This window comes from Solea senegalensis, linkage group LG2 (assembly GCF_019176455.1).
Source record: "Solea senegalensis isolate Sse05_10M linkage group LG2, IFAPA_SoseM_1, whole genome shotgun sequence".
In the NCBI taxonomy this organism is placed as follows: Eukaryota; Metazoa; Chordata; class Actinopteri; order Pleuronectiformes; family Soleidae; genus Solea; species Solea senegalensis.
The window spans coordinates 11,869,847-11,892,051 of NC_058022.1; the positions used below are offsets into that span (position 1 = coordinate 11,869,847).

Consider the following 22,205-nt stretch of genomic DNA (forward strand, 5'->3'; position numbering starts at 1 on the left):
ACATGTAGTCTTTATCTGACAATAACATAGGACTTCAAACCTTAAATAGAAACTGAAACTTATCGAAATTTTATATCTAGTACGACCAGCAGCACGACGGAACCGGGTGGAATGCATGGTATGTAATCTTTAACGCACAAACAACAACAGGGGTGAGGACATCGTGTTAATTTCGTTTGTCGGACGCCTTGGATAACTTACATAATCAAAAACACCGACATTTGTTTTAAAGCCTTTCAAATTCACACCTTAAATGTTCGCGCACCCAAAATAAACGGACTGAAAAGATTTTTTTTGAAATGTTGTTTTAATGTTTACCCCTACACCAAAAGGGTCAATGGTTTCTCCCACCGTAGCCGTGCCTGTCCTGCGCAGCCCCGACTGCAAATCAATGAAGCCAGTGAAGGCAGCGGTGGGGCTGGGCCGTCGAAGTTGGGACAATCTACGGGGTTTTCTGTCGCTAAAGAGTCGACGACAAAAAGGACATGTACACTGCTAATATGTACACAGACCTATTTTCGTGTCTTTTAGTGGAGTAAGGAGGATACACGTACCCATTTTTTCTACTTGTATGATAAGTTTGATATATTTCAAAAGACATTTGTAGCTAAACTAAAAAAAGAAACACCCTCCATTTTCGAACTGAGGATGATTTTTGCTAATACTGGAAACCCACTAAGGACCCCATATCGCAAACAGGTAAACATGCTACTATTACTCCTTAGGACCAAACGTCCAATAAACTGGTTCAGTTAAGGTCGTGAAGTTATTCGTGTATGGCAACTGTGTAAATAAACTCAACGTACTGTAGAGGAGACATTTGGAAAGGAAGGGAATTTGCTTAGTTTTACCAATGTAATTGTCTGAAATGGATGTCTTGTCTTGTCATTAATGTGCATAATGGGAATACCTGCTGTTCGGGCCGTAGTCCAGCTTGTCTGTTAGTGCCGGACAGATACAGGCCGATGTCTTCAGCTGATGCTTTGATAATGTATGTGCTGTCCACACAGTGTCTCACCAACAGGCGTGGGACGATATGAAAATGTACTGTCACAATTATTGTGAAAATAATCGCGATTATTGCTCATATGATTGCAATAATCCTAAATGTACTTTGGTCCGATTTCGTAAGCTTTTAGAAAATGTCTAAAAATAGTATTTGTGCACAAACGTTTAGTTACAAAGGAAACAGAAATCAATGTTACAAAGAACATTAATAACTTTTTCTAAAAAAGTGTTACAAAATATTGCAGAAATGTGTTACATCTTAAAATCTAAAACATCTTAATAACTAAAAACAAAATAACCATTGTTACCAAACATTTTTACAAAATACAATATTGTTGATAAGGATGCATTTCAGTGAGCATTTTTAAGAATATAAATGAGATCATTGCAATGGCTGGAAAAGTGCAGACTCCCCATTTTGACACTTAAAAATATATGGATAAATTAATCCCTAGAACTGCATATTGGTGAGTTTAAAAGCCTTTGCAAGTCACACTTGAAATATTGATGATTTTCTCCAATCATTCCTTTTTTTGGCTATGTAATAATGTATATTGTCCCATCCCTGAAGACTAAGCTGTTGATTTGCTATCTATAGGTATAATCAGTACAAATAAACTATTTGACAGACACAGAAGCAATTTCCAAAAAATATATTCTGGTTTGGTTTGGACAAATGAACATTTGTCCAATGTTGGTTTCTGTTGGACCATATTGTATCTATTTCTGAACATACACTGTTGAGTTGATAGTCCCACTAATGTTATTCATACATTATATTTGCTTGCAGTATTAGGTTTCCCGAGATGATAACTAATCTCCCTCTGATGTGTTCACATCGTCCCAGTTACATATAGATTTATTTAAGCTTCCTTCAGCCAACTGAATAAGCATATATTTGCCCTGTTACGTTCACGCTGTTATCCTGTGGCTATAGAGCTCCATGGGCGAGGCTTGTTTCTGGAAGGCCTGTGTATTTCCAGCTCGGATATGACAGGCTCTACTGGTCTGGAACTGGCTGATAAGATGCTGTCCTCTCCACTCATGGTCTCTCACAGTCGAGCGTCTAAGTAGCCGGCCATATGAATGAAAACAGACTTTACTTTCAAACACACACAAAGGGGAACTTGATGTTCTTGAAATCCCATCACAGGCAGTGGAAATGAAGCTCTACATTGTCTTTAAAGACTGGCTTGTCTTGTTTGTTGATACACATGTCATTAACTGCCTATAATGTATGTAATGACTTTATGAGACATTCTAAGTAAGGGTAATATTGATGTGTAATTTAACAGAAGTCTCTAAAAGGCTCATTGATTTCCAAGATGTGTTGTACAATTTTCTCTGTCTCTTGCTCTGCTGTTCAACTTATTACTGTTGTTGCATACTCAAATAAGCATTGCTTGTATTGAGATGCTGAGAAATAAGTTGAATTTGCAGCTTTGTGTTACGTCTTATATTTAGATGAAACCCAAAGACACAGAGAAAGAGACACATCTTCTTTGTTAAAGAAGGTCTCATAGAATTTAAAAATATTTCATTATAACCCCTTGTCCCCTTGTAACAGTAGCGACAGTCACAACAGATCCAAAGAGTGGGATCACACCATTCACACAGTAATATGGAATCTCCTCATGGAATAGTCTTAAACTTTGTAACAGAGTCTTTCAAGGAGAGTAATCAACTGGAGATTAGGCTGGAGGAAATAAGGACGAGTTCAGACAGGTTGTCTCTGTTTCCTCTATGCCATTGCATTTTCTTAATATACTTTCAAAGAAAACTATTACCTGTTACATTTGCCATAACAAAACCTGTAATTACAGAACCAAGTGAAAGTACTTAGTAGCTTAGCTAGAATTGTAGTAGTTTGAACGAAAATCTGTTGAACTCATTCAGAAAGCATTGATTCACTCATTTTTTTTTACCATTTCTTATGACCTATTACTGATTGCTATTAGAAGGTAAAATTGTGACATTCCTCCATGCCAAACTGGAATAGTCTGCTCTAAAACAAGTATTAAGTATTGTCAAAGGGGCTCAATTTGTCTTAGGAAGTAATTTTCCTTTTCCTGTTCCTCTTCATTTTCCTGTTGAGTGTCCACGTATTTAATTTGAAGATGGATGAGGGTTGTTAAAAGAGGTGTGGCCAGGTGCATTGCTTGTACATTTCTATTTTGAGGCAGCTTGAAACAGTTTTGAAAAACAAAAACCTGGGCAGACATGCAGTTTTTTCGTTGCTGTGATAATATAATAATATACATGAACAATTTTTGAAAAAAGTGCTGTCTATTGCTACCTGTCAAATTTGGCCAAAAAAGCAGTACACCAAAGTATCAGGTGCACCTGGCATGTAAAGTAGACTAATTGGTGTCTTGTGTTTTTAATTTTATATTCAAAACACAATCATGTTTAACCAAGAGATTAAGTACAACGCCCTAGCATTAAACCACATATTCTCCATTGTTATATTACAAAAAATATTTATACATGCATTTGCATCGGTTATATTTAAACCATATATTCTCAGATCAAAGCTACAGGCCACATAAACAAGGAGATGAAAGAGCACGTTTTCCACCTTTGAAACATTGCAAATGTAAGTGGTGAAAAAAAACTTTATTTCTCATGGATATAATACCCATTTTCCTGTTCTCCCAGAACAACAACCAACATTAGATTTCCTTAATATACATTTGCTTTAAAAACAAATAAGTTTTGTGCTTCTGTTTTTTTATACATTCTCAGCAACATCACAAATAATCAGTTGTTAATTACGCACCATGATAGAATTAAATCCTTCTTTTTGATCATTTTATTGTGATATTATTAATTAAACTGTACATCTATTTTCTTCTTCTTCGTCCAATGATTCTGGCAGTCTGTACACTGACACTGAAATGCTGTCTTACATAGTTGAAAGCTCTCAGTCACAGATGGAAGATTTCTAGCACAATTCAAAGTCCTTTGTCACATTTCAAAGTTCTTCAGCACAGGTCAAAGTGCCTCACCCAACTGCTTCCTCGTCACCTCAGTATCTCTTCATCCAATTTCATGTGAAGCACTTAGTACATGTAATTTACTTTATTCTTGATGTTATGAATGGTGCTATACAAATAAATTGTAGTTATTATTATTATTGTTGTGGTTGTTGTTGCAGGGAATTGGAAAATAGTAGGTCACACTTGTTTTCTTAACAGTGAAGGCATGTGAGGCAGCCATTCACAAGAGAACATCCTTTAGGCTGAAGTCCAGACATGAGTTGCTCTCTCCTGTCACCGCCTCATGCTTAGGATTCCTTCATCTTCCCCTTAGCCTCAGTTATTCCCCAGAGAGGAAGAGGTGGGGGTGGGGGGTGGTAGTGTCAGATACCAAAGTAAAAGACAAATCTCTGAAGGGGAAAGCTTTCTCTCTTGAGGACATCTGTGTCTTGTAAACATGAAGCACAAAGTTGCACAAGGATTTTAACATTTTCTCCTATTGCCCTCTACCACTGATTTTAGAAATACTAAACTTACTGACTTGTAAAATGGCCCGGAACTGAAGATCATATGATCACGTGTAAAACTGACTTACTTCACTGCTTCTGTGACCTGTAGAGGGCAAGATAGGCAATCATTCAAATCTTCATGATAGTTAAAGGTTTTTTAAAAGGTGGGATTAAGGTTTAAAGGTCTTGAACTACACTAGGGACAATTGTTTCTGTTGACCTTCAAATACCTTACTCGACATCCCACAACAGTGTGACACCGTGCCAGAGCTAAAAGCCCTTGTAGATGCTGACTGTGATGACCATGCTGACTATGAAGGTGAATTAGAGCAGTGTTTCCCAATCCTGGTCCTCTGGGACCCCTGTCCAGGGACCAGGATTGGGAAACACTGAATTAGAGGATGCAAATATGTATGGAGGGGGTAAAACTCTGTAAATCAGCAATATTTGCTCTGCGCTGACCTCCTTGACAGTGATTGTGATGCTTATAATTATGTGGGATTATAATTTTTTCCCCTTTATGTGACTCTAGGAGTGACTTTGTGATGGCACATAGGGCAACGACACATCATATTCTGAAGCAGCTCATTCAGTATTCTAGTTGGTGAACAGTGTTTTGAAGCTGGCACTGAATATTTGCTGAGATACAGGGGCCTCACTCGTGTATCATTACTCAGTGCCACTTGCTGCGTATTCTGCCATCAAAGCATAGGGGAACCAAACAAGAGAAAAAAGATAACAATTCCCATAATCCCTAGTGTGAGAAGGGCCAAACAGCAGACGTTGCATGCTGTATGTTTAAAAGACTTGTCATACTTTCTGCTAATGTTGCTCAATGTGCTCAATGTCAGTTATTTAAGGCGACATGGTATCAACATTTCTGTGGCCTCAGGTTTGTTGCAGTTGAAATGACATCAAAGCACACGTCTGACCACAATTAGCTACAACCAGTAGAGATGTGCGGTCACACATGAAGCAAACTTAAGACTTGGAACAGCACTGTTTCCCCCGTATGTCTCTTAATATATTCACAGTGGCGTCATTCAGTCCAAACTTAAATTTAAATTTATTTTTCTCCGTCTCCTTGCCTATTCCAGCCACTTGTTGCCCCATCGTCACACCCCATGGCTCCACCCAGCCCGAGCACCAACAGCAGCACCAACAACAGCAGCAGCAGTAGCACTGCAGGCTGTGACCATCTCAGCAAAACAAACCTCTACATCCGAGGCCTGTCCCCGTCAACCACAGATCATGACTTGGTCAAGCTCTGTCAGCCGTAAGTACTGCACTTTAGTACTGAATTTATTTAGTTAAATTCAAAGGTTTCATATTTTATTTTAAGTTAAAATTTTGTTTAAGATGTTTATCTTTCTTGTAATTTATTATTGTAGCAAATTGAATTTATACATGTGCCTTTCTGATAATCTGAATTAGTTTTTATATAAAGAATTGAGCTGTATAGGTCTGTTGAAATATTCCAAACTGGGTAAAATATAAGTATTTTTTCTTTAATTTTTTTGTTTCATAACAAATTTGAGTTTGAGTTTATAAAAGTGCTGCGGTATTAGAGGCTTCATTTGAATGTACTGTAACTGATGAGCTTCTTGACAGAGAGAGATACTGTTAGCAGTGGACCACAGCTCTCTTTGTGCCCTCAATGCTTTATTATTTATAATATAATAAGCAGAGAGAGAGACCACCCTGGAGCCATAGATTTTGTTTGCTCTATTTCCTGAGGCCTCAACTACAAGCAAGGCCTTCTTTTTCATTTTTGGGGTGGCTTTGGGTCAGTGGTTGAGCATGTCATCTTCCCCGGCTCCTCTAGTCTACATGCCAGTGTGTCAAGACACTTAACCCTGAATGGCTCCTGGCAGCTTTTGTCGACAGTGTGTGAATGGGTGTGACAGATGTGTGATAGAAACAGTGCTGCATATAGATGCACACTGCACAGTATGGATGTGTATGTGTGAATGTGTGAACGGCAAAACTGTAGTGTAAATTGCTTTAAGTGATTATCAAGTATAAAAAGTGCTTTTGGAAATAGACAATTTACTTTGTGTCACAGCGTTCCACTGAATTACCCGGAATTGTGTGATAAACTATTGGAAAAATAATTGCACTGCGTTCTGAAGACACAGTAAGAGCATGGATGCTGTCGTTGTCACACGTGATTTGAGATTGTGTAAAGGTCACAGTTTTTCTTAATCCCTGTCTGATATATCCTGTGTGTTGTGAAAAATATACCACCGATAAAAGCACTCTGCCTATAAGCTGACCTTGAGTGTTCTAAAAGGCTTCTAAAATAAAATGCGCTGTTATTATTATTATTATTATTATTATTATTATTATTATTAATAATTGACTGACAAAATGTGTACTCAACATTATTGAGTACAAAAACTAAAGTAGAAATTTAAGGAATCAATAGGCTCTTGCATATGGGTTGATTTGTAACAGATTGATTATACTGAAAATATGAAATATTGTGTGTGTGTTTGTATAAAATAGGCCCCAGAATATTAAAGCTATTAAAGATCATCAACACTATGTTCTTGGATGTCCTAACCAGCTTCTGCATTTATTCCAATGTTGTTCTGTTCAAACCATGGTAAAAGCATGAAGCTTATGAATGTCATCATTTCTGCCATCAGTGTGTACTGTGCATTAGATTAGACACTGGTAAAACTAAAAACTTCTCCCCAGATACACTTTTGTGACTCTGTGTAAAATTGGATTCAGTGGTTTAGTTTGGCAAACAAAAAAAAAGGTCTGTTTAAATGTGCACTCACATGGTGGGGATTTTCAGCACCACATGGAAACCACTTCCTGTTTCTCATATTTTTGCAGTGATGTCATAGATTGTTGCTCAACCCTCTTTGTGTGTTTTATAACAGGCTCTGTCTGGTGTATAATCTGTTAACAATGCCTCGCCTTTCTGCTCCTCTTGTAGGTATGGCAAAATTGTATCAACAAAGGCTATCCTGGACAAGACTACAAACAAATGTAAAGGTGTGTGTGAAGCTGTTGTTTTTTTTTCTTTCCAACAATAACCCCCGATCTATTTGTCTTCTGTGAATAAAGACGTCACAGGCTGCACTGAAGGATGTGTGTCACTTTGCTGTGAGACACAATATCACCTCTACGCTATTTACAACATAAGTCTAATGTGTGAATTGTGCTTGACCTCTACCGTAAATCGTTTAGAAGCTATGTACTTGTCTCAGGTGCTCTGGTCACATGACCCTGGCTGCTCAAAGCTGTCTCCCAGCTCATGTTATTTTAAGCCCCAGCTCTTTCCTGTTGTCATTGTTGTGGGTGGTTCACGGAGACAAGGCCGACTCCTCCTCTTTACTGAATAACAGTGCTGGTTTTGTTCCAGTTCTAGCAGACAGCCCACCTGGCTACAGAGAGACTTACTGACTCTTTCCTCTACTGCTGATGGGATTAAGACAACACTCTCTCTCACTCTCCTCTGGATTTTGCAGATGTCAGTTAATCAAAGGTTCTTGGTGAAACTGGACACCGTGACTTGTCTTGTGAAGCTCTAGATGCATTTTAAATAGAACCCAATGTCTCGTAAAATCCTTTATTTCACCAAAGTCATTGTTTTTATATAATTTCACACTTGATCAGGAAATAACATTCACATTAAACTTTTAGTACCTGTGTGACCCATTTTTCAGCTGAAAGAGCCGCCCTGACGTATTTACAATAATGCAGGTCAAATATAGCAGTTGTGCTGAATAAAGGCTGTGGTTTGCCCCTCCCAGGACAAAGAGCTGACCTGAACGATGAATGTCACACTGGTGTCTGCATCCTCAGCTTTGTTTTGCCGCAGTTTTGTGATGCTTTCCTTATAAGTACTTGCATTGACTTCCAATCATTTGGGCAACATAAACAAAGACTTATCCTAAACCTATACTATCACCTTAATATGTCAACTCTAGCTTCTCACCCTACATTGAAGCCCAGGCTGTAGTGAGACATGTACCTACTGAGAAACCTAATAGGGGTGTGCATCTCTCCGTAGCGCCCTAAGTGGACGATTTGATCATATCTGTTTACGTGGGCTACAGCACGATTCAGAGAAGATACTTTATTTATTTATTTATTTATGTATTATTATTGATGTGATTCGACGCAACACAATTCTATGTTTAATATAGACAATTGTTTTCCAGCACAAATTAGAATAAGCCAAATCTATCTCTTTCTTGCTTTTATTTTATGACACAGGGTTAATTTCAGAACTGCCTAACTATCATGGTGTTTACTGAGGCACAGTTCAACAAAAACACGTACGTGAGCAAATATTTGTGACATTGCAAATATCAAGTGCTGTCTGTCTGTCTGACACACCCATGCCCAGACTTTGGCAGTCAAGGGGGAGATGTGAGAGAGAGCCCAACTTAATCATTAATAACTTACTAAATAACTTAATAAGAGCCAAATAAAGAACAAACAGAGCTTTTGATGTAATTTCAAAAGTAACCTTTTAGAAACATCCATTCTCTCATTTTGTGGTGTCAAGTTTAAAGTGAAGTTTCATGAGGCTTGCTTTGCTCTCCCACCACAGTCTTTTAAAGGGGTTTGAGGACACAGTGAAGTGACAAGTTTCAGAAAAGGAGCTCCATTAATCTAATTCAGTACTTTATAAAAATGGACCATTGGCAGGATTGTAGTGTATTTATGTCAATGCAGTTTACTGCAAATTGATGTATTTGTTTCTTTTACTTTATACACAACCACCAGTTGGTATGAGTTAATGTGTTACACCCGGTAACTGTGTCATTTACCATCCTTCTGCCTTAATCAGCTCAGTAGATGTTCACATCCTCTTCTGAAACATCTCCTCTCTTTTCTGTGTAGCATTAATTTTATTGCACATGTATAAACAAACAAACCATCTGCCTCCACAACATGGAGGCATAGGTCTGCTTGTCGTAGGACATTGTCCTCACTGTCATGTTTGTCTCCGCAGGATATGGCTTTGTGGATTTCGACAGCCCTGCTGCAGCTCAGAAAGCCGTGGCTGCCCTGAAGACTACTGGCGTCCAAGCTCAGATGGCAAAGGTCAGGGTTTGAATTCTAATCCTGATATCTCATCCATACAAGTCACCCATTAAAACTGTTTCTCTTTCATCTGGGTGGTTGGGCAGCTTACAGCAAACGCATTTAGTAGACTCTAATCCTTCACGGGTAAATATATTCCCCCTAAGACGTGGTCCATAGACCACACAGTGATTTGAATCGTGAAGAAAGCCACTGTGAATTTGTGCATGCATGTGTAGGATTGTAATTGGTGTAGGTGTAATGCTATCAAGCAGATTTACTGCAGCACTTTCCAACATTTTCAGGAGGAAACCAGGTTGTTGCAGTTTGCAGGTGTGCATTGTGTGCAATGTGTGCAATGTTTTTTTTTTTCCAAATGCATTTAAACAATGCATAGATAAATGGCAACTGCACATACTTAATGCTGAGTTATTTTTGCGCCAGATGGGTTTCTGTCATGGAATTTGAGCATGTTTCTGTGTAATAGCAAATAAACAAGCACTAGATCAGAATCAGTATTAATGTACTTAATTAATACATTTGCTCTTTGAGAATTAAAATACAACCCAGGGACAGAAAAAATGGAATAACATTATCAAAACACAACATTTACTAAGAGCATACGTCTGGGTTGGTTTCAAACAAAACAATCAGCAAATGGATGAATTACTTCATGAATAACTTAGCACCCAAGCAAACGCAGACCAGTTGTGGGAGTTTACCAGAGGTGGCCTTTTAAAAGCTTAATACAGTGGTTTAGTTTGGCTAAAAAGTGACTCTTTAAGCTTGCACTTATGGTGGGGATTTTCAGCACCACCATGGAAACCACTTCCTGTTTCACATGTTTTTACGGTTATGTCATGATGTGTAAGCTTAACCCTCCCTCACTGTGTACTTTTGCATTGGTGAGACACCGACTCTGTTCTCCTTCCTTTTTTGCTTCTTTCTTTCATCTTATTCTGTTTCTTTGCCATTTGCACTAAAGTCAGTGTGACTCCTGTCGTAATAATGGTATATTTAATAGAAAGTCATTGTACTGAGCCAAATGTTCAATTGTATTTTGTGCGTATGTGTTCGGACATGGCTCTTAAGGTATGTTAAAGCATTTTCTCGCGTGTGTTGTGGGCATATTGAAGGTTCTGTGTCAGTCAAAAACCAGGCTGTCAGAAAGGCTTCAGATATGATTATTTCATTTGGAGAGTGGTGTTGCTGACAGAAGTACGGCATACCAGAGGAAATGTGTTATAATTATCCACCACATGGTTGTGTTTCTACAGCTAGTTGGTCCAAGAGCTGGACTCAGCATTATATTTTTTTGTGAAATATCTTGGATTGAGGCTCAATGCTGCAAATATGCTAAAAACAATAGATCTTTTTAAGGAATTTAGATTAACTCATTATTCTTTCTGGACAAGTTGGAGTTTCTGTCTATACATTATTTATAGACAGTCATTTATGTTTGTTTGTATTTTTTTGTCTTGACTTTTTCACAGTTATATATAGTGCATATTCAGATAAGGGCAATAAAGTAAGGCTGTAAATACTGTTGACGCTACTCTTCTCCAACACCCATAAAGGAAGTAAATAATTGTGTGTTGTTATGGTAACAGAAACCAGTCAGGGAAATTTAGTTTCCATATAGCTGTGAGAAAGAACCCTTCACCTCATTTCCCTGTCTGGGGATCTGTGGGGCTTCTTGACATGCCTCTGTGCACCCATTTTACTTTTTTTTTAATTAAAAGAGAGGAGCTTTAAAGCGGAAGGCCTAAGTGTAATCTTTATATTGTGGGAGTCAAATGCCTTTATAAAGTGTGAGCCCTTTACCCTGGCTTTATTCTCACTGTTCATTGCAGAAGCTTGTTTGGGCTTAATGGACTCCTTGACAAAGTTCCCATTTCCTGTTTTTAATCCGCTCAGGCATTCTTCAACTGACTTTCTCCTATTGCTATTATATATTTATTAAATCAGGTGGTAACACGTGAACCAATAAGAGTTTAGTTTCTTTTTAGATTATATCAATAAATTTTCATTTTATTTAAAAAAAAAAATGCTAATTAGGTGTGTCTCTTTCTCTGTGTGTGGTATGTTATCACACTGTTTGCATGAATTGAGGAACAGCAATGTTTTGTTGTTACTTGTTTTTTTTCTGACCTTCTTTCTTCAGTCTGTTGCTTTTATTGAAGCAGTCTGTCCCTGTAGGTAACTCTGAATGTGACACAATATTGATGAATAGTAACGGCGAGAGAGAGGCTGCTCCCCAGGGACTCGTAGCCATGTCCTTTGTTTCTGCTGAGGCTATTAAAATACTGCAAGACATCAGCTCACATGAGCCTTAAGCCTCCACGGGCTACATGCAAATCACAAATTACCACTGCTCATAGTGACCCTTTATTTCCTAAAATTTCCAACAGAGATTGACACAGGGAAGCAGACACATGCCAACCCCATTTACAAAGGTCTGTATTAGGAGACTACTGAGTGATTGGCTCTTTCCTTCCCGTGTCTCGTCCTCCTTTTTGTTTCCTTGCTACATTATTGAAGCCGATTTTTGAAATGATCCACAAAGGTAATACTGTATCTGTGCATTTCAAACATTGCCAATAGTGGTATTATAAAATCTGGCTCTCTCCCTCTCTCCTTTTGTAATCATACAGCAACAAGAGCAAGACCCCACAAACTTGTATATCTCCAATCTGCCTCTGTCTATGGATGAGCAAGAGCTAGAGAATATGTTGAAGCACTTTGGCCAGGTCATATCCACACGCATCCTGAGGGACTCCAGTGGAGCCAGCAGAGGAGTGGGCTTTGCCAGGTCAGTGTGTGCAATTTACTGTCAGTGATTCATGCCATTAAAATGATATAAGGATATTTCTACTAGTGCTGCGTATTTTGTAGCATTTTAACATAAAACCAATATGAGACATTAGACATTTTACTTATTGGCTGAAAAAATATATAGCTATGTGGTTGATGGCTACACAGAAAGAGCAGTTTTCATATGGACAAATGGAAACTCCTTTAAAAAACATCTTCACAATGACTATGTGATTTAATTATAGTGGTAGTGCTGGCTGGTTTCTGTCAGTCATGCTTGCATAACCGGACATTCAACAGAAACAAAAATATCATGATGCGTCTCAGGAATGTTTGTTTGTGTGGGTGTGCTCTGATAGGCAAAGAGGGAGACGACTATAAAAGTTGAATCCGTAATAAATAAAGTGCACTTTGCAGATAAAAGTAGTCTGAACTGAAAAGGAGGCTTTTCCACCCAGCTACAAAGAAAGCACACGTTGGGAAAGCACCTGCTCACTCTCATCTCTGCAGACATGGCTGATGTAGTTCTGCTGTTTATCTGTTCTGGTTTTTAACTTCAGGATGGAGTCAACTGAAAAATGTGATGCCGTCATTTCTCACTTCAATGGAAAGTTCATCAAGATCCCAGCAGGCGTTCCAGGTAAGACATACTATGATGTATTATATTACATGTACATATTAGATTTGTCATATTTCTAAAATAATTTAAGCTTGCTTGTGGATACTTTTGATTGAAAATAATAATAGCATTTGTCTGATAGTGATTGTTATGTGCATAGTCCTTATAGGTGGGGTTGTATAGACAGGATGGAGTGGTCAGCGAGCTGATTCATGTTTCCAACTGGAGTCAGAGAGTCTCCTGGTAAAGAGCTCATATACACTGAGCCTTAAGTGGCAGAGCACAGACAAAGAAAACAAGAGCGAGAAAGAGAGAGAGAGAGAGAGTTGCTCTGTGTGGCTTCCACTCCCTCGCTAAGCTTTTTAATTGGATTATTAGACTGAAATAGTCTCTGTTGGCCTTGCCTCCTTTAGGAAGGGGAGGGGATTATAGCTCCACTGCTGCCAAATTAGATGTCTGTGTTCCCAGGCTGGCTTGTAAATGTACACTCCCAGGCTTCAGGGAGTGATTTGCCGTATAGCGAGCAGTGACAGCATTGTCTATGGGGTTGTGTGTTTTTTTTCTGTCTAAGACACACATTTTCATTTAATGTCTCTCACCATTTCTCTGTCTCCAGCTCCCTCTGAACCCTTGCTGTGCAAGTTTGCTGACGGAGGGCAAAAAAAGAGACAAAGTCTGAGTAAATTTGGTCAGAATGGGCGAGGCTGGTTAAGGGACAGTGACTCAAGACTGGTAAGCAGTTGTCTAGGATGGACTTACAGTAAGAGCCTGCGAGTGGATGATGGGAATCAACCCATGAGCAGACATGAATATAAATGATATACAAAAAAATCAATTTGAGTAACTTCATTAGCCTAATGTTGCAGAAGAGACATCTATAGGAAAGAAATAACATGTATAGTATCATTTCTGTCATATCTGCTTTGCATTTTTTTGTCCTGTGTAGACAAGTGTGCCCCCCCTTATGTTTGAGGTTAATCGATACACAATAGACTATGCAGTGTAAACAATACAATGCTATTGTGTGGGCTAAGTGCTTGAGTTGCATGCGTGAGTTTAGTTGCCAAACCAGTGTTATCCTTTTCCCCCAGGCTGGAATGACGCTCACATATGACCCCAGTGCAGCTGCTATGCAAAATGGGTGAGCTACAACAACAGATAAGATTACATCGCTGAGGACAATATTTTTTTGACTCTGTCTATTTACTTGATAATTTACTTTTAATAATTTCATTTTTTTATTCAACTGAACACCTGTCATTCTGTGTCCACAGATTTTTCCCACCAGCATATAGTATTTCAAACAGGATGATTGCTCAAACGTCCATGTCTCCTTATATGTCTCCTGTTTCTGCATACCAGGTTTGAATGCCTCTCATCAATTATATATATTTATGTGTATATATGTACACTTTGCATACCAGAAAGTATGTCAGTCCTCTTAATCAGTGTAGAAACATTGTGGTACAATATGATGGCCTCTGTAAAGCAAGGACCACTACATGGTCCCGGCACGACTCGACTCGCCTTAGCACGGCACGGTTATTTTGCTTTTCCACTACCATAGTACCTGGTACCTGGTCCATTTTTTAGTACCTACTAAGGCAAGGTTCCAAGCGACAGACTGCCGGCCACTGATTGGTCAGAGTGCCGTCACTGGAAGAGTGATGAAGCAAGACGTCCGACACAAGAATCATACCGACCAATGCCAAACTGCAGATCAGTTAAAAAGACTTAAAAATCCTGAAAATGTGCGTTAATCTCCAACAAGTAGCACTGAAATGTCTAGGATCTCAATATTTAACAGAGGAGTCTCGTGTATTTAGCAACAGCACTGCTGAAAGCCAGCGATCGCGAACGAGGAGCCGCATCACAAATACTGCCGCTGTATTTTTACAGTATATTGTAATAGAAACCAACCAAACTGTGTTGAACTGTGCCTTGCCGAGTCGAGGCAAGGCGTGGTGGGACCATGTAGTGGAAAAGCAGCATATTAAAACCCAACGATATTTATTTTAAAGTGATTCAACACACAAGCCATCCTAAATGTTACACTCTGGACCTTTAATTAATAAAACACTAATGTTTAGTGTCAGCAGGATTATGTGCAGGTCAAATGTGACAAAGGGAACTGTGGCCTATCAGGCTAGGGGGCTGTGCTAATCATAGTTGCATGTGATCTCTGGGAAAAGCAGCTGCTTGGTGCCAGTGTGCTCATGGTGTGTTTGTGTAAACTTCCAGGTGCAGAATCCATCCTGGGTGCCTCAGCAGCAGTACATAATGCAGCACCCAGTAAGAGCATCATCTTCTTATCATCGTTGATCACTTTGTCACATTTCTTTTCCACTTTCTTTGTTGTGTTATTTTTTCTGGACCACAACTATGAAAAGAGCTCCATGAACACTTACAGAGTAATCAAGTTACACCATTAATCAGCCACATGCCATGTGGCTTTGGCGCAAAGACTTCCAATTAAGTCTTTTTGTAATACAAAAAAAATGCACCTAGCTCCATCGACAACAGCTTGTTGTAGGTGTTGTTGTTTTGTTAGGGTTTTTTTATACATTAAAAACTAGCAGCAACTCTAGTGACTTTTTGGACAAACCTTACCAAGAGTATGTATGAAATAATATCTCTTGTTTTAAGAAAAATGCAGCTTCATTGGGAATGTGTACTAAAAATACTGTGAATGTGAGCGCAGAGAGGAAGAACACTGACACACAGTCTGGCCACCACTTTGTTTTTATTCCATGAAAAAAAAAAATCTCTGTGTGGTTGTGCAGAACTGAAACATTTTTCTATCAACAAACAGACACAGTATGGATTAGTATTAACACATAGGGTGACACATATTCCTTTGGATTTACTGTGCAAAAGTGTTTGTAAATGCATGATATAAAAAAAAACAACTGCTACATAGAGTCCATATAACAACGTCTGTTTGATGACAGATGCCAAAGGTTTTATAACAGATGGGTGTGAAATGAAATAAACCGACACACATAAGTTACTTGGGTAAATACTCAGAGAGTGCAAGAGTTACAGTTGTTTTATAGAAAACCTTGTATCCACATTTGTATCTAGATCACCACCATTTTGTCTTTGGGCCATAACCTACATCCCGAGCAAATGTTATTAAACAGACACAAACATAACCTCCTTGGCAGATGTAATAATAAAAAAAAAGGTTTGATGCCTCAGGTCAGCCAAAATGCTCATAGACAACATTTTGAACTTCTGCATTGGACATGACATAACAGGTCTGACATGGGTCAGGTCTGTTTTTTTTTTTGCCTGAAATTCAGGCACAGCTCTGGTTTCTGGTGTTCAATAATAACCCTTCCCTCAGATGTTTGGGAACTCTTTCACTTTAACTGGAACTTACTCCACCAGCTGCACACATTTGTCTCTCAGCTGCGTACACTCTTATTCCAGGGTACAGTGCTATCGCCCTCCATGGACCCATCTATGTCACTGCAGCCTACTTCCATGATGTCCCCCCTCACACAGCAGATGACTCACCTGTCTCTGGGTAGCGCAGGAACGGTGAGACTATACCGCTTTGTTACTAGGGTATTTAAATTCCCTTCATGTGAACAACTGTACAAGCTATGCCTATTGTTTCTATATGTCTGCTTCTCTTTTCTTCATTGTGTAGTTCATGGCTGCCAACACCGCTATGCAAGGAGCATATATCCCACAGTATGCACACATGCAGACAAGTTCAGTCCCTGTGGAGGTATGTTTTGACATCATTGTCAAATGATCTGGGTGCTATTTGAACTGTTAACATTATTATTTGTCACAAAAATTTCAATTAACCAGTTGATTGTTGTCTTGGTTAATCAATTAGTTGTTTAAAAATGCAGAAAAGGTTTATGTTTTCAGAGATATTTAGTTCAGAATTAGAGAATACCAGAAAATATTCACATTCAATCAGCTGAAATCACAGAACTGACCTAAGACAATTTATTAATTATCAAAACAGTTTGCAATTTATTTAGTAGTTGATAAATCAATCATTCGATCAAAAATAGATTGAATTGCAGCCTTGTGATTTGTGTTTGTTCGGCCCTACTCACATGTATCAAACGTTATCTTCACCTTAAGCCGCTTTTCCACTACATGGTCCCGGCATGACTCGACTCGACTCAGCATATTTTTTTTGCTTTTCCATTAGCGACAGTACCTGATACCTGGTACTTTTTTTAGTACCTGCTCTGTTGAGGTTCCAAGCGAGCTGAGCTGATACTATGTGTGACATCATCAGACCGCCGGCTGCTGATTGTTCAGAGTGTCATCACTGGAAGAGTCATGAGTGCGACGTCCGACACAACCGACCAATGCCGAACTGCAGATCAGTTAAAAAGGTTAAGCAATCCTTAAAACGCGCATTAATCTTCAACATTGTACGGAAATGTCTAAAATCTCAATATTTTACAGAGGAGTCTGGTGTACTTAGTGACAGCACTGCTGAAAGCCTGCAATTGCGAGCTGTTGTGTTTCAGTTCAGTGACTGTGTCAGACGGTTTTATTTAACTGATTCTAATGATTCAGTTACACTGAAAACAACTGCTTTACAAGTCAGTAGTCACTCGTTTGTGTGTCGTGTATAAAATGAAGTCATGGCAGTTGTCGAGGAATTACTATAGTAATGGAAAAGCAACTATGCCGTGTAGAGTCAAACCATGCCATGCTGGGACCATTTAGGGGAAAAGCAGCATAAAACAGCCGCTCACTACAAAATGGCAGTAGGGTCAACTTTGCTCTCTTTTCCAGGATAACGGCGCACAGTCACAAATGGACTCATCCAGGAATCACTCCCCATATTCATACCAACAAACCAAGTAGTGTTGCGGTAACTCCTGAACGACAGCTGAAGCAATCGTGTCATGAACAAAATGGGCGCTAAGGATCTTTTCACTGTTTTGCACAGGTTCTGCAAATATTTAAGTGAGACTTATATTTTTGGCATAATTTTCAGAGGAAATCATCAAATTAGTCAAATTATATTTAAAAAAAAAAAAAAAAATTTTTTTTTGATACTTCAATGTTATTTTGATACTTCAATGTTTATTGTTTACCAAGAATTGCTGCAAGAAACATGTGACAAGTTGTTTAAAGTGCATGGTAGTCAATATGTCATTTGTTAATATTTTCTCTTTCTTTCTGAAGACTTTTTTTTGAACATTGTGTTTGTGTGCTTGCTGTGTGAGTGTTGCTATGACAAATATTCATTGTTGTTGTTGTTGGTTTGTTTGTTTTTGTTTTTTCTTGTAAAGTGAGTTCTCTTAGAACTTTAGATTGATCTCGCTGTCTGATTAAAATTGCCTTAATAGTTTTCATACAGTCACTGTACAGACCACCACACAGAGTGACAATATGAGCAAAGCGGTTTCATTCACACTCTGAAAACTGAAAACAATGAAACCTGTGTTCCTGTCTTTTCCCTCCCAGAACTGTTAAAACATTGGAGTCATTTTAGAGGAGTGTTTTGAATAAAACTACTACATCTGATAGATTTATTAGATGTAATGTTTATTCAGTACTAAATGCCCAGCTTGTTTCTGGATGAAAATGTACTAAATAATCACATTTTGAATAGTTGCCTTTTTTTGAACACTTGGTGTAGTTAGAATAGTTTAGATTTATTATTGGGGGGAGGGATGAGACGTGTACTTTGTCTGTTGGTCGTGCTTTTGTAGTGATGTTTTGGAGTGATGTTAATTGTTGTTGTTGTTTTTTAATGGGATGTGTCTTTTTCACTTTTATTTGACAAAAAAACTAACAGGTAAACAGACTCATGATTGTGCAAAAAAACAACAACCTTGTAACAAAATTGAGGCGGGGGTAAAATGAGATAAAGATATGTACAGTATTTTATTGCACCTCGCTCTTTGATAGGAAACAAAAACGTGGCACTTTCAATTGTAGTTTGCTTCACCAAAGATTGTGACACTGAGGAAACAGCATCATTTGTCTCTGAAACCTGGACACAAGTGACTCTGCAGACTAAACTGCAGTTTGAACAGTGTGCCTTTTTTTTGTACATTTTCATTCAGTTTTCAAAGCTATCAGTACAAAACACAGCCACACACACACATGAAGGAATGCCTGGATCAACAAGTGCCACAGAATGTCATACAAAAAGAAATGTTCTTGTAAAAATTGATGAGAAAAAAAAAAGTAATTGGCACCACAATGACCTGGTATGACATAGCACTAAAACAATATGTCTATTTATTTTGATTGTTTGCTAAAAGCAGTTAAAAGTAGGCTTTTGATCGAGGTGTCCTCCAACAAGCCAGTGATTTGTCCTGATGGTCAGTCTGACCAAATATCTACCTCAGACTTTTCTTTCTTCTCTGTATTAGGCCGGGTTAGCAGGTCCAGCCCGCCCTACCAGACCAAAATGCCAAGCTCAGGAGCTGGCCACATACAGCTGTACCCTACAGGTTGTTTTTAAATTCTTTTTCTTTTTTCTTTTTTTTTAAATCTTCATCAGACTTATTTTTTAAGATGTATTATTGTAACCATTGGAAGTGGAGTGACAACATGTTATGTCCTTGCATTCAGCATTACAGTTTCAGTGGCGCTGCTGCTGCCTTTAGAACAGTAGTTTTTTTTTGTAGACGCTGATGTGAGATCTTTTAAGACGGAAAAACAGTAACAACAAAGCGTGGTGCCGTTCACTGGATCTTGCGGTCCAGGAAGCAAAAACTTGTTTGTTGCCTTGTCTTTAGCCGCGACAATTCGCAGCAGCATTGTCCTCTGTTAGTTAACCAGGCTGTCCACACAAATGCAGGTCTGCATACCTGAGACTGAGAAGTAATACTGTTTCTGGTAGGTTTTTGCTGCTAATGGTGTCTGAACCAAGTGCCATAGTACCAGGATCAAGAGTCGCAGAGGTGCATCAAAGAAAATGTCTCATATAAGGAACCATCATCATTAAGTTATACAAAAAAAGTCTAATTTATGAAAATGTTTGTACAGACAGCTTGAGAAAAGAAAGATTTTCATAGTGCTAGATGAGAGTTTATCTTCTTTTTTTGTTTACTTGTGCCACACAAATGTTAGTGGTAACTTGTATGTACAGAATCTTTTTTTTTCTTTTTTTCCCTCTTTGTTTTTGTTTTGTAGTGTTTGTTTAATCCAAAGACTTTTTAGTAGCTTGTTGCCTAAGGTTTAATTCTGTTCATTTCCATTGACATTTTTTGAATAAAACTTTTCACCTTTTAACCTGTTGCACTTCTGGTATTTATTTTTTTTTATTTTATATTTTAAGTGAGAAGTGTAGCCAGGTGGTAACTTTTGCTCAGTGATGAAATTGTGTAAAAATACACTTTGTTCAGCTGTTCATTTAGATTTAATAAGGAATCTGACTTAATCAGAATTGTGTTTATGAATATCCTTTATTCAGAAAGTTTAAAAAGTAGGTTGTTTATTTGGATGTAGTGTAGATCTTGGCCTATGTCGCTGCAAGAAGAGCTTTTTTTTAAGGTTATTTTATAGCATACAGTGAAATGAAGATACTCAGAAAGAGTGAATGGAAGGAGAAATCTTTTAAGCATCCCAATTAAAGCTGCAGTTTAATTAAATTAGAGTCCATTAAGACATGACAGCGTCCAGCCACAAAATACATTAGTCAGGCTTTGTGTGAATTAATAATACAGTATCATCTCTGCAGCTGCCTGGAAGTGTTTATCTGTGAAGCGTATGTGTGGATGTTGTGTCTGTTGTTTGATCAAACCAAACTTATACCCACATTTAACAACAATAACAACAACAATAATAATAATAATAACTTTATTTATAGAGTTTTCAGTCAAAGTGCTTTACAATTATAAAAACACATTCACATTAAAACAATATACGCTATAAAACAGTACAAAATAACACACTGTAATGAAGGCCTCCGAGATGATGCCCTGACACGCACAAAAAGCAAAGGCCCTCTCACCCACTGTCCTCTTTTTGACCTTTGGGTCCCCTGTGAATGCAGTGACCCAACGAGCACATACAGCTTCACCAGATCACACAAAATAAGAATCAGATTCAGTCCTATTCATCAACTGCATTCAAGGTCCGGTGTTTAATATTTAGGGGAAATAGGGTTAAATCTCACACACTGTGCCCTCAAATGCTTTCACATAAATTAAAACAGCTCCGCCTTGTCCCTCTACCCACTATGCAAATGTTTCTCCTCCACTGTCTTCCTTTGCACAAGATGTTTTCATCTTCATCTTGCTGCAGCCACCGGTATTTATAATGTGTTTTGTATTCAGCCACACTGAGGGCGAGGAGGACAAGGAAAAACACAGTCACATGGTATTGTTGACAACATGCACAGCCTGGCCAGGGTGAGTTATGGGTATCAGGATGCCTCTCATACAGTAGGGAGGGGTGGATGGTGGCGTCTGTGATGAGCAGGCCTTGCCATGGCAGATGGGTCCCCACGGTTTCCTGCAGGGTGTTGTGCCACCCTACGAGAAGCCACCGGCTCCAGACGAGGAGCAAAACTCACTCCCCAGCTGTCTGTGTTTGTGCCACCTGCGCCTGCAAGCAACGGACTCCAAACACCTTCTTCACCCCCGTTTAACAGCCATTCTGCCCTTGGGACTAGGTGCTCCACCCCTCCATCACCGGCTCAGGTGGAAAAAGAGGTGGAGGAAGCCCTTTGACCTATAAACAATATAAACCAGTGTCCTGAAACATAGATTTACAGATTATTCTGACAGGATTATTGTCTTTTTGCATGAATATACGGTGACAGGGTAGAGAAACAAGCCCATTCTTGATTTAAAGTTAAAAAAATCTTAAGAAGCCAAACAATTGATCGTGTTTTTCCAAAAATCAGTACAGTATAAAATGTACAGGGATTTAAAATGTCTTCTACAATTCAAACACAGCGATGGGTACGAGATTGATGTTTTAAAAATAAAAGCAGAAGATAGAACCTACAATGTAGCTGCATACAAAGCACACATGATGTCAGCTCCTGCAGTCTGATGAACACATATGCTTACAACGCCATCCAGAGGTTTCTGTGTGCATAGCAAATACATTGCAAAATATCTCTATCTGTGGTTTTGTCACCTCTGTAGGAGCCTTTTCAGGAGCAATAATCCTCAGTAAAATCTGGTCATTATGAGGCAGAGCAGGGGCGCTGTAAGGGGGGGAGGGCATTTCCAAGAGCCCAGCACTGAAGCGGGACCCACACAGAGC

General features: G+C 38.7%; 1 protein-coding gene across 1 annotated transcript; it reads left to right on the forward strand.

Moving 5' to 3' along the window:
* The first annotated feature begins 401 nt into the window (after positions 1–401).
* Positions 402–18,033, forward strand: LOC122765063 (RNA-binding motif, single-stranded-interacting protein 1). Its single transcript, XM_044019130.1, has 13 exons — positions 402–699; positions 5,593–5,771; positions 7,446–7,504; positions 9,477–9,568; positions 12,202–12,359; positions 12,922–13,001; positions 13,597–13,712; positions 14,072–14,121; positions 14,255–14,342; positions 15,222–15,272; positions 16,416–16,526; positions 16,639–16,719; positions 17,760–18,033. The coding sequence occupies exons 1-13, from the start codon at positions 649–651 to the stop codon at positions 17,829–17,831; spliced, it is 1,188 nt and encodes a 395-aa protein (XP_043875065.1). The 5' UTR covers positions 402–648; the 3' UTR covers positions 17,832–18,033.
* The last annotated feature ends 4,172 nt before the right edge of the window (positions 18,034–22,205 follow it).

Coding starts and splice junctions, on each gene's coding strand:
- LOC122765063 (XM_044019130.1), top strand. CDS start 649: ATGATTTTTGCTAATACTGGAAACCCACTAAGGACCCCATATCGCAAA. Junction 5,772..7,445: donor TTGGTCAAGCTCTGTCAGCC/GTAAGTACTGCA, acceptor CTCCTCTTGTAG/GTATGGCAAAATTGTATCAA. Junction 7,505..9,476: donor GACTACAAACAAATGTAAAG/GTGTGTGTGAAG, acceptor TTGTCTCCGCAG/GATATGGCTTTGTGGATTTC.